Consider the following 17,623-nt stretch of genomic DNA (forward strand, 5'->3'; position numbering starts at 1 on the left):
CAGCAGGTCCTTACAGGCCCAGCATGTGCCCCCAACGTTGGGGTGATTGATATATTCACCTCCAACTTTCCCCGTCTGCTCTCTTGAAATATATATATATATATATATATGCCCGTGTATATGTACTGGGTTGTATAGTGCAAACCCAGTTGTACAACACGTGTGTTGAATAATGGGGTACACTTATATGGATATTTTTAGAAGGATAGATAGATAGATTATTGAGAGTACACATGTAATGGGGCTAAAGATGGCTGCAGGTAGGGATATAAGAGGCGAGAAGTTTTGTAGGCGGGTCTTTGCTGTTACAGCTAATGTTTCGAGTCGATTGGTTGTTGCCTCACATGATATGATATGAAAGGTTATTTATAACACGCTTAATACCCAGAGGTTTCTAAGCACGGTCCCGGGGATTGAACCTGCATTGCTCCGTGTCGTCTTGCTTCTAAGGCGAGCACGCTGCCCCTAAGCTATCCACCTGAGACACGAGGATGCTGCTGACTCCTTAAGCTTCTATGCTTCTGCACTGTATACGTCGCTTCGCCATGCTGCTGTAGACTGCTGGCGAAGATGCCCTGCTAGATTTCTGACATTGCTCTACTGTGGTGCTTCTGTCCTGCAGAGAGAGACGGAGGCACAAACTACAATATAAAACGTGATCACGTCCCCTCCTTTTATCCGTTGCTCAATAGAAGCATGCAGCATATCGTTACAATTTGCAGGCCTTCATAACATAACCAGATGTCATGTAAATGGATTATCTGGCTTTGCAAAATGTGAGCAAAGGGTTTTACTTTGTAATCCATCCCACTGCTAATAACTCATTGGCTGACCCTTATAATCCTCAATGCAACAGAGCCTTCAAAGCAACTACAGAGATGGTGTAGAAATGCTGACGCTAGCACAGCCCATGGCTGGGAATGTATCACTAGTCCCCCTCAAGACAGATCCAGGATCCCAGGGCCAGGACAAAAACACAAAGACAAGGAGCGCACATAACAAAAACCTACCACAGCAATTGGACGGGTCTCGTGATTCTGAATGTCCAACCCTGCACACCCCTGACCCTCCCTTTTCAGTTGTAATCAGAGGCATAGACAGGTTTACCCATATGTCTAAATACATCATAATTGAAATGAACTTCTTTCTGTAAGCATTTCATTGAATCATCCCATTTCCTTTTTAAATTGAAAAGAGTAGACACATGAAGACATTTAATTACACACTTAATATTCACTGAACAAGAATAGTTGCGCTAAAATTACTGTGAATCAAAAATGATGCATGCAAAAAGAAATAAGGTCACTATCTAGAAAATATTGCATTCTGAAAACGTTGGACATGTCAAAGTTAAGATTACTATCATCACTGTAAAGAAACACTACTAAAACCACTACAACACTGAATTATTTCTACTTATTTCTCTATGTCCACTAGATGCGAACTACACTTATGTAATTAATCAAAGCACTCTTTCATTTATTAAGTTAACGCTCTACCACTAGGTGGCGTGGTTGCACCAACAATTTGTTTAAACAAACATTTCAAAACCGTATCTGGAATTTTAATGAAAACAAAACCAGATGAATTACTCTAAATTCAATCCAAGCGCCTCTTGAGATTTGAGAGGCATTGCGGTACGAGACTCGAAATGCATCCATCTACAATTGCTTCGTGTTGCGTTTCTTTTTTCTAAACACCCCCCCGCCCCCCGTGATTTCATAGTGTGAGCAATTCGTTGGCATGCGAAAAGGGTTTATTTTAAAATCTGTTGTGGTGAGCAATGCCGACAGGATTTATTTGGGATTGCCCCCAAACGTGCAATTAGTCAGACTTGTAGATACATTGCCAATGTGCTGCAAACCAGAGAAACCTTCAATCGTGTAAAACATCAAAAGTCGTGTCAATGTTTCCTAAAACCTATACTCGCTGATTGTGTAGGCTGTGGTAGAAGCCAGGTAGTTTAGTTGTTTATTGAAGGACATCGTTGCGTCAAGGTAGAAACCAAGTTTTGGTTTGCTTGCATTTGACGAGCAGCGCACACCTGTAGGAGAGCCCACTTTTTTTTAGATGATGCTACCCAGGTGCGTGGGCATAAAGTGATTTGCCTAGAATCACACAGTTTGGTGATGCGGCAGAATCCATATCAGAACCCAGAAATTAATCTCATCATTGCCTGCAATACACACTAGAAAGTGAATTAGAAAGGTAGTACCTCACCCTCAAACACCTACAATAGGTACCAGGCCTGCTAGGACTCGAGGGCAGAAGCCTATCGGCTCTCTCTTCTCTGAGGATAGCAACCTTTGCTTCCTCGGGGCTGTCAAGCCCAGCAAGAGACTCAAAAGCAAGAACGTTCAGGGCAGCTCATAGCCCAGGAGCAATCGAGCCACGCGGCTGACACTGGAAACCTCCCTGCGAAAGTTAATCTGGGACCCACTATGTATGATGGCCTGCTTTGCTGTGGTCTGTCTACTAGGCTGATGTGGGACTGAAAGGTCCTATGCCCGCCCAGCTATTTCTAACATGTCCACAGGCAAGGAGGGTGTGGGGAGTGGACGGAAGGGGCACCATAGCCGAATAATCACATTCTCAGAGAGGGTATGGCCAGGGGAAGATGGGCCAGTAGCCCCAAAGGCTCATGGGCTGCTTTTGAGTTGATTTTAGGCAGCTACCCTTTGTGGGGTCACTATCGCTGAACCCCCCCCCCCCCCACCCTTCCATCTCAGGGCTCCGGGCCGCTTCAGAGGTAAGATAATAAAAAATCACATATTAGCATAACTAAAGGGCTTATGCAAATATTAGTTATCTGCATCTGCATGGCTCATGTTCACTTGCATTACAGATAGCTCACAGTTCGAGTCCAGGAGGGGCAGAATAATTTTTTACTGATTTTGAGAAAATGTTTCCTGTTAAGTAGTTAAATATTAACATAAGTACTGGTTGGTAGGGCAAGCGACATCAGTGAGTATCTGTTTGCCATGACCCGTGCACTCTGCGGTTGGATTCAGAGAGATGTTTCTTAGGGAGAACATGAATCCACATACTGCTGATACTGCCATGCTAGCAATGGTTGTAGAAGTCTTTTTTCTTTTTTGTGGCAGCGCTTGTAAGCACTGCCACATAAATGGTGGGCATCTTGTACATCCTCTGACAAACTGGCCTGCCGCCTGCTCCAAAGGCAATACCGAATGTCTGTCCTTACCAAGAAGAGAGCTCACATCCAAGCCCGGGTTTCCACAGCATCTAACAACTCAGCCGAACTCTTTAAAATCTGCAAGGAACCGGCCAATCCTTCCGCAGTCTCTACCTCCCGTGTCCTTTCCCAGGCCCTCTGTACGGCCTTGGCTTCTCACTTCATCTCTAAAACCCAGGGCATCCTGTCCACCCTCTCTGCTTCTCCTGCTTCTCCCTCCACTCTCTCCTCTTTATCTGGCCCCGTTAAGGCCACCCCGCCCCTTCTCTGCCTTTCATCTCTTCTCCCCTGACGAGGTTTCTAGACAAGTCCTATCTATGAAAACCTCATTTAAGCAAGTTCTTCCCTGCTCTTCCAAAACCATCAAGGGCAACATTGACACCCTCGCTCCAGCCCTGTCTTACTTCTGCAACCACTCCTTCGTCCCTGGAACCTTCCCCTCCCCCTTAAGCACTCTCTTGTGCACCCTCTCCTCAAGAAACCCTCAGCCGACCCCTCCCTTCCAGCTAATTATCACCCGATCTCTATCACACCCTTCTTGGGCAAACTCCTGGAAAAGCTAGACATCCCCCATCTTATTCTTCACTCTGAATCTGCTGGTTGTCTCCATGACCATCAATCTGGCTTCAGAGCAGCCAGAAGCATGGAAACTGCTCTCCTGAACATCCATGAAGACCTGCTCTCCAACCTTGATTCTAACCCCCCCCCAGTCCTCATCCTATTGGATCTCTCTTCTGCCTTTCAACATGGTCAACCATGCCATCCTGCTCAACCGGCTCTGAGATAATCTGGGTATCACTGATCAGGCTCTGGCCTGGCTGACTTCTTTCCACTCTAACAGACCCTACCAGGTCCAACGTGGGTCCTTCCTCTCCTCTATCTCTCTCTCCACCTGTGGGGTTCCCTAGAGGGCTAACCTTTCTCCCTGGTTATTCAACCAATACCTGGCATGTCTCACCCATCGCATTGCAGCTCTCTGCTCCACTTCCAGTGCTATGCGGATGACAACCAGCTCACCTTCAGGCTCCCCTCTGCCGCCTCTTCTCCTTCTCTCGCCCTTGAGTGTCTGTCTGCAATCCAGGAGTGGTGCACCACCAATGATCTCTGCCTGAATGCCACTAAGACAGAGATCCTCCTCATCGGAACACCTGCACCCCTCTTCGTTCCACTCTCTGGCCGGCCTCCCTTGGCCCCCTTCCCCCGCCCACTTGTGAGGCTAAGAACCTCAGAGTTATCTTTGACTCCACACGCTCGTCTCTCCTCACATTTCTGACGTCTCAAAGAAGTCAAATTACCAACTGCACCTCCTCAGAGGCATTCTTCCTTTCCTCTCCTTCCCCCAGAGGTTCACTGCCTGCAGCGCTCTAGTTTCTCTAGGCTTAACTACTTTAACCGCCTCTTTTTAAATCTAGCCACCTCTACTTTCCGTCCTCTGCAACTCATCCAGAACATGACCGTGAGACTTGTCCTTGGCCTTAAGCCCAGGAATCATATCTCTCCAGCACTGAAATCTCTTCATTGGCTCCAAGTGGCTGCAAGGATCAAATGCAAGACTCTTTGCATTGTCTACAAGACCTTCTGGGGCCTAGGACCAAAATATCTCCAGCTTTCTCTTCAGAAGTGTCTTCCTTCTCGAGCTCTTCGCTCCTCCACCTCTACCTCCAACTCCTTGAGAGTCATGCGCTTCTCTAAGCAATGAGCTGGGGCAGATCTCTCTCTTTGGGCCGTGCCCCCCTCTGGAACAGCCTCCCTGACTCTATGAAACTTGAGCAGAACCATCTCCTGTTCCGGAAGCAGCTAAAGACTTTCCTCATTGCTTCTGTCTTCCATCTTCCACTTCCCTGCTGATCTCCTCTCTGATACTGCACTGGTCTACTTGGCTACCCTCTGAATTACAGGCGCAGGTGCCTGCACTCACAGTGGTGCACCAGCACTGCCTCGGCACCACTGCACTGGGGCTGTATCTGCAACCCTACTGCCCCTCTACTTGCACTTATCTGATCCTTGTTGTCTGCACTTAAATTCCTGCACTGCCACTTGTTGGCCGCACTTTTTTTGTATATTGATCTAATGGCTCGCAGTTCTCTTCCTCCCCTTCCCTTGCCACTTTTTCACCTTCCCTCTCCCCTGCACTGCGCAATCTCATTGTCACCTGGCCTAGTAAGATCGCTGTTCTGTCCTCCCTTGTTCTCCTCCCTTGCCCTGTCGCACCTTGAAACACTTGTGTATAGACACGCTATAAATAAAATATCATATCATATCATATATTCAGAGGAATAGTTGTTCACACCAGGCTGGAGTCCCTTGCTCCAGGGGCTGCTAGTGGCCTCCCAGTCCGCCCCTGTGTATGCCCCATATAGTTTAGGTTTCATTAGATTATAGATCAATTTAGGCAGTGCAGCAATGTGTGTATGATAGGTAAAGTGTTGTGGGCTCCTGTGTCTGGAATATCGTTGTGGTGCCTCATATAGCACAGGCATTCTGCCTTCTGGCTGCCTCCGCGCGCTTTGGGAGAAGGCAGCATGCTCTAATGCCAGAGAAGGACACAGTTCCCACAGTCACAGTAGAAAAGAGGAGCATCATCAGTGGGGCAAAGTGTCATCTGAGAACGTAGGCCCTTTACCGCCAAGAGGGCCCATGAGATGGTATGAACATCCTCCACCCAAAACCCCTGAACACCTTTTAGTATAGGATGGGTGGCTTGCGTGCCCCGAGGGCACTCTCAGGTGAGGATGGACATCCATATTTTATGTTCCCAGGTAAGCCGAGGTAGACTTCCTTGTCCCTGGATGTTCCTTGTGAGGACCAATTACCATAAGGTTCCATTACTTCACGTGTCAATCTCAGGTGAGGATTCCTGGTATCATATAAATGAACTGTAGGTGAGATTCCCTCCATCGTGGTTCATCTACAAGTAATGTCCCATGACATCATGTTTGGAACATAGGGGAAGTTCTGTAACAGTGTGGTTCATTCACAGGTGAGCAGGCCAAACATACTGTCTACAGCAGAGGAAAGGTTCCCTGAGATAATGTACCTACCAACATAATAGAATGTATCACCTACAGGTGGGACTCAGTGGCATTATATCTTTAACATACATGGGGCTCTGTGACATCATGTAACTCCCCTATGCTGGCTTCCATGACATATCACATAAAGGATTCAGTGACATTATATTTTTCCTACAGATGGCATTCATGACAATCTATATATTTATGCGGAAGGTGGTATTCTGTTACATCCCATATTTATGGTCACGGTTTTCACTGACATCATGTCTCTACCATAAGTGGGGTTACAGGCCATCATGCAATTTGCATAGGTGAGGTTTTACGCCCCCATGTCATGTAATTATGAAAAGAGGGGTTTGGCGATATCATGCATGAACCATAGGTGATAGGAGTTGGGGTAGGAGTTGTTTGGAGACAGAATGAATTTGTCACAGGTTGCTTCTGACCATCTATATGTCAGCTTTCATGATGCCATGTTTTTACTAGGGCCAGGGGTTTCATGGCTTCTTGTCATTACCAATGATGGGTTTCCATTGCATTATTAGTGTACCATTGGTAGGTTCTGTGAAATCATGTGTATTTCATAGGTGGCATTCCATCACATGACATTGACGTGGGTCTCTGGCATCATATCATTTCTATTGGCAGGGTTGACAGATGTGATGCATCCACAAACGTAGTTTAGAGTCATCCTATATCTATGACACTATGCACCTACCATAGATGATGGTTTGCAACATCATATGTTGTCAGAGGTGAACATTGCTGACATCATCGATCACTCCCTCTCTGACCGCTATCCTCTTACATTCTGTAACTCCCTCCCTGCATATCTGTCTCTACCTACCCACACCCCACAAAGCCAAAAGTGCGGGCATAACTTGCAGAGTCCCAGAGGGTCTGAGATGCTGTTGCAATAGGTAGGGGGAAATTATATGGGACAGGTGGTTAGAGTTTGTCATCAATTGTTGTGCCTCTGGGGACACACTTGGACCATTCTTGTTGTGTAAGTTCCCGTTTCATGGGTTGCTGCAGATGAATATCCTCTACCTTCATCTACATGAAGAGGTGGACTGTAGAGTTGTTCCCATTGGAGAGAACTAATCCATTGGAGAAAGTCCTAGAAGGTTTCTCTCTGGGTAAATACCCTATTATGAATGCCTTTGGGCCTGCAATGAAGCTAGGGGTAAGCTTATTTACCAGTTGCCAGTGTCTTAGGGCATTGCACAATGTTGCTGTGCATACCGATAAATTATCCTTCCTCCTGGCCCACATGAGCTTCAAATATTTATTCATCAGCAGTTAATGGGGAGTTTCAGTGGTTTCATTCCAAATGGTTTTTGACTTTGATATTACATCCTCGTGCCTTCTTCGATGTGTGTGTAAAAATAATATGTTTGATGAATATCTGAGCAACAAAGCATATGTACAGCCCCTCTTTCACAATGCATGTGTATTTAGCATGACAATAAAGCATTGCTGTATAATATTATATATGTATACTTTTAATGTATTACATTGTTACATATTGTAATGATTTCTATTGCATCATGTTGTATTATTTCATACCCTATTGTGTTGAACTGTCCTGTGCTTGTCCATATCATATTGTTTTCTACTGCATTTCTACATAATGTGCTACCTTTTATTGTTTCATGTGTTTCAATGTAATGTGTTGAATCATTTTGAATCCTATTGCCTGACGTAATAATGCTTTGTATCATATTGTATTCTATTGTATTGTGTGTCATTGTACTTAGTGTGTTGTACTAAATTGCAATACATTCTACTCTGTTGTAGAGTATTGTACCATCTCACATTGTCTTGTTCTCGATTGCATTGAATCGTCTCATATCATCTTCCATTGTATGGTGTATTCGATCTCATATAGTATTGCATTTTGTTGTATTGCTCAGTCTGTGCTACATTGTATTGTCTAGTATTATACTGGGTGATATTTTATTGTCTTTTATTTTAAACATTGTGTTACATTATCCTGCATTGCTTGGCACTGCCAGATAACAGCTAGCCAGTCAATGAAGAGAACAGAAATTGAGTCAAAAGAGTTATGAGGGTATGCCCAGCGGTAGCAGCTTTTTACTACGGTGAAAGGTCCTCTAGTTCTTCCAGGGTCAGTGACTCCAAATGTGGCTTGCATTCTGTGAACTGGAGATGATGGGACTGAAACACCCTTGATTAAGGTCCTTGTGTGCATTGCTAGACTCAGAACATCAGTGGCATTTTAATACTGTCTCTTTTTCTCAGCAGTAATGGCTGCTTCAACTGGAGATGCTTCAGCAGAGAACTCAGACGATGCACTAGCAATGATATTAACACAGAAGGGACAGGGAATCTTAGGGAATTAGAAGGGAATAGCTGGCACATTGTGGAATGTATGCGGGAGATGCAAGTTGCATTATGGCACATCTATAGAGGACGAATGGAATACTGAAAGGTTCAAATTACATGTATGAAGTATTCTGGAGTAATACCACAGGATGCATGGAGTATTAAAGCACATTCACAGAGGATAGGCAGGGCATCTTACATCATAACAAACAACTACAGGTAATATTTTGAATTATAACCAGGTGTGTATGGAATATTGACTAATTAGACAAATGGAAAGGAACACATTCAAATCTTCTGGGGGCAAAGTGCAAAGACAAGGCAAGAAGAGTAGCAGATACCATGGAAGAATCTCATCGGCATTTGTATCCTTAATAACTCAGAGTTTGAGGGGAAACTTGGTTGTGGTTTTCAAACCAATGTAAATTGTAATATTGTATTTGCCTCCTCCTGCCCATCATCCTTTCCCACCCTCTACACCAGTGGTCTTCAAACCTTTTCATGCTGAGATCCCCTTGAGTAAATATATTGTTTCTGGGCCCCCTAGAAGCTATAACTGCTTATATAAGCTATTACTTTTTAATACCTTCTATTAAAAACAGTCACTGCAATCCAACACTACTTCTCCCTTTTATTTGTATGTATATACTTGCAGCAGCCTTATGCCCTTCCATGTTTTTCTATATGTCTTTGTTGAAGGATGGTTTACATTTTCATTAGTCTCACATGGCCTGACATGCTCTCCGTCTCCTCCTACACGTGTGGAGTTGTGTCATTAGAGGTGAGTTTACGTTATAGATGAGTCCGACTTACGCTTACATTTTTATTAATGTGGCAATAAATACTGTGCATTTGGGCGTCACTGGCAGGTAAGTGCCCACAAGCCAGAGGTAACAGCCTGAGTGATGATGGTACTCTTGTTCAGAGGAGAATTTCCTAGCATTTCGGGTGCTGGACTGACATTGTGGGTGGGACCCAAGTACTATGTAAATGGATATGTTTTCCCTGTGAATGGTGCAGTGAGCTAAAACGTGGTTGTAGACTCACCTGAGTGAAAGAAATTCCAAAGAACAGGGTATTTGACTGATGAAAAATCTCAGTAGAGGGGCTCCCACACTCTTGTTTAATTTGCATTTTCATTAGTCTCACCTGGCCTGGCATTCTCTCCCTCTCCTCATACACGTGTGGAGTTGTGTCATTAGAGGTGAATTTATGTTATAAACGAACCTGACTTACACATAAATCTTTTTTAAAGTGGTGATAAATCCTATGCAGTTGGGCGTCACTGGCAGGTAAGGACCCACAAGTCAGAGGTAACAGCCTGAGTGAAGCTAAGGCTGTTATGAAGGGTTTGTGCTGTTTGCAGCCCTTAGAGCCCACCTGCACAGGGTTTACCACTTTTAGCACACGTGAGCTAACCTCCAACGGTACTAAGGCACCTTTTGAGGAAAAAATGGGCTGCGGCAGCCCATGGAAGCCCATGTCCATAAAGGTGCTCCCCATTGTAATGGAAGGCAGGGCAGTAGGCTCAGCGACTCTTCCAATTCCATGATGCCAACCAATAAGTGAGCAGAAGCGTCAAGCCATACGCAATCATTAGTAGGTGGTGGCAGTCTTTGGGCACAGAAGGTCAAGGGGGGGCTTTGGAGTATGGTGGGCAGAATACTGGGCAAGTAAGCGCATGCATGAGACAAATTCACCTTGCTTGGAATGTGGGAGCGTACAACATTAGGTAAAGTTGGCATTAGGAGCAACCTGATTGCTTGTGCATGCCTACATTGAAGTTTTGAATCCAGACCCCGCCCATAAAAATGCAGCCCAGGTAAGTGATTAGGTAGGGAGGGGAAGATGACAAATGGAGATAACAAATCAGAGGAGAATCTGCCTTTATCTCCCATTGGTGCACCGCAACCTGAAAGAGAGCAACATTCCCTCTTCCAAAGGGGTATATAATGGCCCATACATAATTGGAGCTTTTGTCAGCTTGGCACAGACCAATCAATTTCCCACATTTACTTGTTTGTCTGTTATTCTGTATACTGAGGGGATACTTTTCCAAGTCCCGGGAGTGTAAAAAATAAGTGTAAAAACCAGACTCGAAAAAGGCATATGCAGAGATTACCACTTGTTTGAACACTTTAGGGCATTTCCAGACAGAGCAGGGGTATGGGGCTAAATTGCCTTTGCGCCTGGCCCATATGCTCTGTGGTCTAAAAATCATGCATCAAAGCCGGCATCTAATTTTAATTCTGTTGCTTATACATTGGATTACTATGGAAGGCAGGTAGATTCAACAGGAATATATGTCAAATACATGCTGTCATGTGAACATGGTGGGAGGCATTTACACGTCTTTGCACTATGCGTGTTGACACAGATCCACCAGGTTTAACATGCTTGTATTGCATTTCATAATGCAAAACACATAAAATTACACAGACAGAACTGCAGTGCATGCAAATGCACACCTTGGCGTGGCCCTCACTGCAATTTACACTTTTAAGCAGTGCAGGAAATGGGCCGGAACAAGACAGAGCAGCGCTCCATCCCCTAGACACAGGGGGTCCCAGAACGACACTTGTTGACGCTCGCTTTCAGAAGACTCAGGGCCCAATTCTCAACTGGTGTTAACTACCGAAAATGTTGCTAAAAGCTTTAATTACGTTTTTGATACTTAACACCTATTCTGAAGGTGGCGCATTCTTCCAAAGTTTCGTAATGCACAGTTTTATATGTGCGCTAAAGTTACGCACATATACAGTACCATTTTGGCGCCATTATTCTGGAGGAATGCCACGAGAAGCCTGACACAGTGCAGGTAAGCTGCTTAACGATGGCAGACGTTTAATGCAGTCCACCTATGCAAATCTATGTTTTGGAATAGCATTGGATTAAGTCAAAAAGAGCTCACAGATACGTTTAAAAATTTAAACGTATCCTAATAGAGACATGGCTGCACCGTTTAGCTGTTTTTGGCTTAATATTATGATAAGGTGACCCAATCCAATTAATGACCATACGCTTGCATGGGTGTTCTGCAGTAAACGTCTGCCATAGTTGAAGCAGGTGTCCATGAAGACCATCAAATATGTTATTTTATAAAAATGCTGCAGAGATTTCAGGATTGTGCACGTTATGCCAAAAAACAGGTGCAATGATGACTGTGCACTGTTGTGCTCTACGAGGATGCCCAGGCCCACTTGAGAATAGTGGTGGAGAGGCATGGCTACCGCCAAAGTCGTAATGACGGCCATTGTGTTTTGCAACCCGGCCTGCGGCCACACCCTATGGCCACGCCCCTCCTAAGAAGAGAAGGTTCCCCCAGTAAATGTTTCCATTTCCAGCCCTGCTTTTAAAAATAGTAACCCTTATGAGTGTAATATTGTGAGTTTTAGTGGTTTATATAAATGTATTGTGAACAGATCTGTATAGATGAGAAATATTCACATAAAAGGACACTATCCTTTTGGACGAAGCATGAAGAGTGCCATTGCACAGAGATGGAACCAATCCGGGGATCTTCCAAGTGGGTGGCTTGGAGGAGGCTGGAGAGCAGGGCATTCATCCCCCGGGATGAATGGAATGACGTGGAATGGTAGCAGGTAATGGAGAGAACATGGAAGAATGTCAGCAGAGTTGCATGAAATATCCCAGCATTTGGATGGAATATAGTGGATGTGTATGAGTGAGGAATGGCACACCGAGCGATATCAGCAGGAATGAATGGAAGACTGGTGGACATTAGCACAGATACCCACCTGGGCGACGGCTCGGGCTGCTGCTCTTTCCTTAAAAGAAGAAGCAATAGTACAGATGTTAGCAGCAATGCCATGAGTTACATGAAGCAGCATTCAGTGTTAGACAGTGCTTTCTCTGCCAGCAGAATGAAGGACAGACAGAAGCAAGAGGTGTGGGGGCGGGTGGTGGGTGTTGCAGAGAGCGTCCCAGGTGTAGAATTTCCGGTGGGACTCAAAGGGTGAGCAACATGTCTGGGGCAGCTCAATGGGTGTTGCTTCACCCGGGCACTGGTTCAGTATGACACTGTGTGGGTCTACTGTGCTGCCAAAGGAATGGTGTACACACTATCTCGAGAGCTACTGGGCACTGCTCTCATATGGTGGCTGGAAGCTTCTTACATAGAGCGAATATCGGAACATGGTCACAAAGTGCTGGTGACACTGGTGCAGTATATACAAGACTCATAACATAACATATGGTCATGTATAGCATATATGAGCACTGCTGGCATATGGTCGCTGGACCATTCTCCTATATGCTACAGAAGTAGCAATGTCGATAGCTGGACATTTCTCTGAGAGTTTACACAGGCACTGTTTCCATATGGTAGCTGCACACCACTGTCATAGTGTACACGAACACTGCTGCAATACAGTAATTGGACACTGCTTCCTTAGGATACCTGAGAACTGTTGCTATTGGTATTTGACCATTACTCCTATGGAACTTGAGCAGTGTTTCCATATGACAGCTGGCACCGTTTTTGCAGGGTGGATGTTTACTGACTATTTTATTCAGTTCTATATCATTTCTGTCGACTAGGAAACAATGACAAACTCTGTGGAAGTGAACTTTGTTGACCACTTTTTTTTTTACAAATTGTATTTTCTTAACGGCATAGTTCCAAACTCCACATCCATTTTCCCCCTCCCCTTCCAATACTGTTCATCGTAGACCATGCCCCTTTGTTCATGTTTACCTTTTTTAAAGCTCCTTTACTTACCTTTCCATTCTGACCATATGCATGTATGGTCCATACAGAAGAGGGTTTTTTTTTCTGGTGGAATGCCTTGTATTTGAAGAGAGGGTCCCAGGAAGGCCCTCTATCATTCCCATGAACATGACGGCTCAAAGAGTCAAGAATGCACTAAGTCACTCACTATTCGGACAACGCCCAGGAGCACCAGTGACTGACACGTATGCAGAGAAGTACTCTCTCAGGCAACCATTCAAACCTTATCCAATGTCTTTATGGATAAAGGTGCTTCAACAATGGTCTTAGATCCAAATGTCAAAATTGATGACATTGACTAAATGCTGAGAAACCACAGTGCTGACGTAATTAGTGACACCACAACACGTCAGTCATGTAGTAAACTGGCAACCATGCACAACTTTACACAAACACACAACTGTTTACATGAAAAACATGCTTACACAGTTCTGTAGAGAGAGGATAGATGTACATACATAAGGTCAAAGATTTTTATTATTTTTCTCATTAGCCAAATGCAGAAACGCTGAATGCAAGGCAACAAAGAGATGCAGAGCAAGCTTGTAGATGCATATGGCAACTAACCCTATGGAACTAGAGGATCATATAAGGAGCCTGGCAGGACAAAATATAACGAACCTATAGGAAATATAGTACGATATATGTGAGTGGAAATCATAGTATAAGTATAATGAACACCACACAAGGCCTCAAACTGCAGGATGAGATTCGAGAGAAACACAGAACCAGGCTGCACAAATTGGGAAGGCCACGGCTCACAACCAAGGTCAGAGGCAAATAAGACATTCCAGACTTAAGATGACAAGGGGGCATCTGCAGAAAAACAGAATAAATCCTCATAATTGCAGACCAGAAGAGCTCGATTGTGTGGTCCTCAACCACGTGATGCGGCTGAGCTAGACAATGGTTATTCAACCGCGGTTGGAAGACCAGCAGGTCTCAGAAATGCAGACATTAAGGGAAACAAGTATGAGTGCTGGTAATATGTACCTTCAATGGGGAAGAAGTTATTAGACAAGGCCACTCTAATGTATTCCGCGATAAAGTAAGAAGGGATCCTTTGGTTGACTCTTTTTTCCAAGTATGTGTGCATGATCTCAACGCATCTCATCTGTGGAATACTCATGCACAGAGATTCCACATCTCACGGCACAAGGACACTTGCTGCATTGATCTCAAGATAATCCAGTATTCTAATCATACATGTTGTATCCTGTATGTATGAACGCAACTTCTTTACAAAAGGTCTTAGGAAGTTATCAGCATAAATAAATAAGGGTTCGAGCACTGAACAAATTGCAGACACAATGGGGCAGCCCGGTGGCAGAGTCGCATGTTTGTGCACTTTTGGAAGGCAATAGAATGCCGGAGTGACCAGGTTATGTTTTACCAGAAAGGACTTTTCATCCTCATCAATCCAAGTCAAAGACGTGCCATCAACCAAGAAGTGTCCTGAAGACGGGTCTGAGGGAGCACTCAAAACTGATTTATCCATGGGTATGCATTTACCCTTGGATCCAGAAACACCACTAAGTGTTGACAAGGTCGAAATTCAAACAGAGAGGGCTAAAATATAGAGATATGTCCCACAATTTCAGTACTAACCTCACTCCCTAGCTCTGTATTTAGTAATAGATGACTGATAGAGGTAGATATGCAAATTGGACATAAATGTTGCATTAGTCAGATAAATGCTTGTCTTTTATATGTTTTTAGTATGTTGTTATGTTAAAGAAACCACTGGGGAGAGCTGATATGCCTGCTCACTAATCCCCTATGACATCAGTGCCTCCGGAACATTTATAGCAACTGAAATACCAGCAGTAAGAGCACTATGCTTTATGTACCTATCCATAGTTACAATTCAAGAATGATTCCAAGAGAAAACAGCAACAGCACTTTCCCTTATGAATACAGATATATAAAGACTCTTGACATGATGAACAATTACTGGCAATTAGACCAAGCTATCCAATACATAACTGACGGTCCACAGAAAGGAGAGACCAAAACAATAACCCTGAAGGAATTACCATGCCCGAAGAGGGGGTTCAAAGAAATAGGAGGAGAACCAGGTTGCTGGGAAAGACCACAGATGCTTGCGTATGGCCAAGTATACAAAGCAGAAGGATGGAAAGAAGAAGTAGTAGGAAGCAAAGCACACACCCTAGTACAAGCACCAGTAAACACAGTCCAAGGAGAAAATGATAAGTGCCTGAAAGAATGGGATGCGATCCCCAAATTGATCTCCTGGGTAGACAAAGCAGAAACAATGCCCATAGTGTAGGTACATGGAGAAGCATTCAGAAATGAAGGTTGGCACAGCAGTATTAATGGCAGAGCAGCATTAATGGAGCACTATTCGGCGCATGAATCCAAAGCATACGTGAAGCTGCCACCCAACGGGGGAGGTGTTTGCTCATTGGTACACATCAATATGCCAGCATTGGTAGTACCACAAAAAGACATGAAGATAGGTGACTTCCCCAAGATGGATTCTAATACGAGAAGAGGTTGATAGAAGTGGAATAAAAAGGAAGAAAGAAAAGGTCTGTAGACATGAGTAGAGTGAAAAGAGACAACTATTTCTCATCACAATCAGAAGCATCCCTAGACGATGTACCACCTGAACGGTTGTTCAGCAGGACAGAGATGTTTTTTGTGTCAGCAGTTCCAGCCATCCAGACATATCCAAACATGAAACGGTTGCGGATAACAATATGGGAGTTGATGCAGACCATAAACTCTACAGTTAATGGCTTCAATGCAATAAAAGAACACCTCCAAGCAGTAAGGTTAATGCCACTCCAAAATAGATATGTTCTAGACCTTCTCACAGCAATGGAATGAGAGTGTGTGGCAAGATCAGCAGTTTGTGTTGCACATTCATATCAGCAAATACCTAAGAGAACGGCACACTGACAGAAGCAGTGCCAAGATTATCAAAAATGCACACCAAGTTGGAGGAAGAAGCCAAAGGTGCAGCAAAGGACCAGAGCTGGTTGTCATACAGATGGTCATGGATGCCATCACGGATAGCAGACAGACTGAAAGTGTTAGCAGGAGCACTAATATTAGTACAAGTTGGACTGTTTGTGGTGAAGATCTGCATAAAACAATGCTGCAAAACTACTGAGAAGACAATAGAGATAAAAGTGTTAGTGAATGTGAACGTGGAAGGAGAAAAGACGAGATAGTGGAAGAAAGGAATAGCCTGAGAGCAAGGATAAAGGAAAAGGAAAGGATGTTCCCGACTGAGATGAGAACATTTGACAATCCATTCGATAATAACAGATATCAGGGGAAATGGGTATGGTTCAACCCAGAAGGAGCTCCAAGAGAAAACAGCAACAGCAGCTATATGACCTGAAGTTTCAATGACCATGCAAACTACTATGGACATCTTGGAGGAGTAACAAAGATATGACTACCTAGAGTAAGAGTGACAGAGTATGGAGGATTGGTCAACATGTTGACCAGAGGGGGGACTGTAGCGAGGGTCCCTGGAATGCCCCCCTCATTCCCATGAATATGAAAGCCCGAAGAGTCAAGAATGCACAAAGTCACTCGCTATTTGGACAACCCCCAGGAGCACCAGCGAATGACACGTATGCAGAGAAGTACTCTCTTAGACAGTCATTCAGAAAATATCCAGTGAATGTCTTTATGTATACAGGTGCTTTAATAGTGGTCTTAGACCCAAATACCATGATGGATAATGTTGACTAAATGCCAAGAAACCACTGGGCTGACGTCACTAGTGACACCACGACATAGCCATGTTAGTCATGAAGTGCACTCTCAACCATGCACAACTTTAAACAAACACACACCCGTGTACATGTAGAACATGATTGCACAGTTCTGTAAATAGAGGACGGATAAACATACATACTATCAAAGCCTTTCATTATTTTTCTCTTTAGCCAAATGCAGAAACACTGAATGCAAAGCAATGAAGATATGCAGAGCAAGCTTGCAGATGCGTATGGCAACTAACCCTCTGAAACTACAGGATCATATAAGGAGCCTGGCAGGACTAAATATAACTAACCTATGGGGTATATAGTACAATATAAGTGTGTAGGAATCATAGTATAAGTATAATGAACACCACATAAGGCCTCAAACTGCAGGATGAGAGACGAGAGAAAAGCAGAACCAGGCTGCAGGAAGGCCAGGGCTCACAGCCAAGGTCAGAGACAAGCAACACATTCAAAACGTAAGACGACAAGGGGCCATCTGCAGAAAAACAGAATAAATACTCATAATTGCAGACCAGAAGAGCTCCATTTTGTGGCTCACAAGCAC

The 17,623-nt window shown here is 44.2% G+C and overlaps 1 protein-coding gene across 9 annotated transcripts in view; it reads right to left on the minus strand.

The window, feature by feature from the left end:
• The window catches only part of KCNQ2 (potassium voltage-gated channel subfamily Q member 2), a 533,237-nt gene that overhangs the window by 65,496 nt on the left and 450,118 nt on the right, over positions 1 to 17,623 (minus strand). For 7 of the 9 annotated variants that reach the window (XM_069650812.1, XM_069650809.1, XM_069650806.1 and 4 more), the window contains one exon: positions 12,318 to 12,347. The exons of the other annotated variants lie outside the window; for them this stretch is intronic. In XM_069650812.1, the coding sequence (XP_069506913.1) occupies positions 12,318 to 12,347 (30 nt within the window). The remainder of the gene's footprint in view (positions 1 to 12,317; positions 12,348 to 17,623) is intronic. 9 annotated transcript variants of the gene reach the window in all.

This window comes from Ambystoma mexicanum, chromosome 3p (genome assembly GCF_040938575.1).
Source record: "Ambystoma mexicanum isolate Mex_15411 chromosome 3p, UKY_AmexF1_1, whole genome shotgun sequence".
NCBI lineage: Eukaryota > Metazoa > Chordata > Amphibia > Caudata > Ambystomatidae > Ambystoma > Ambystoma mexicanum.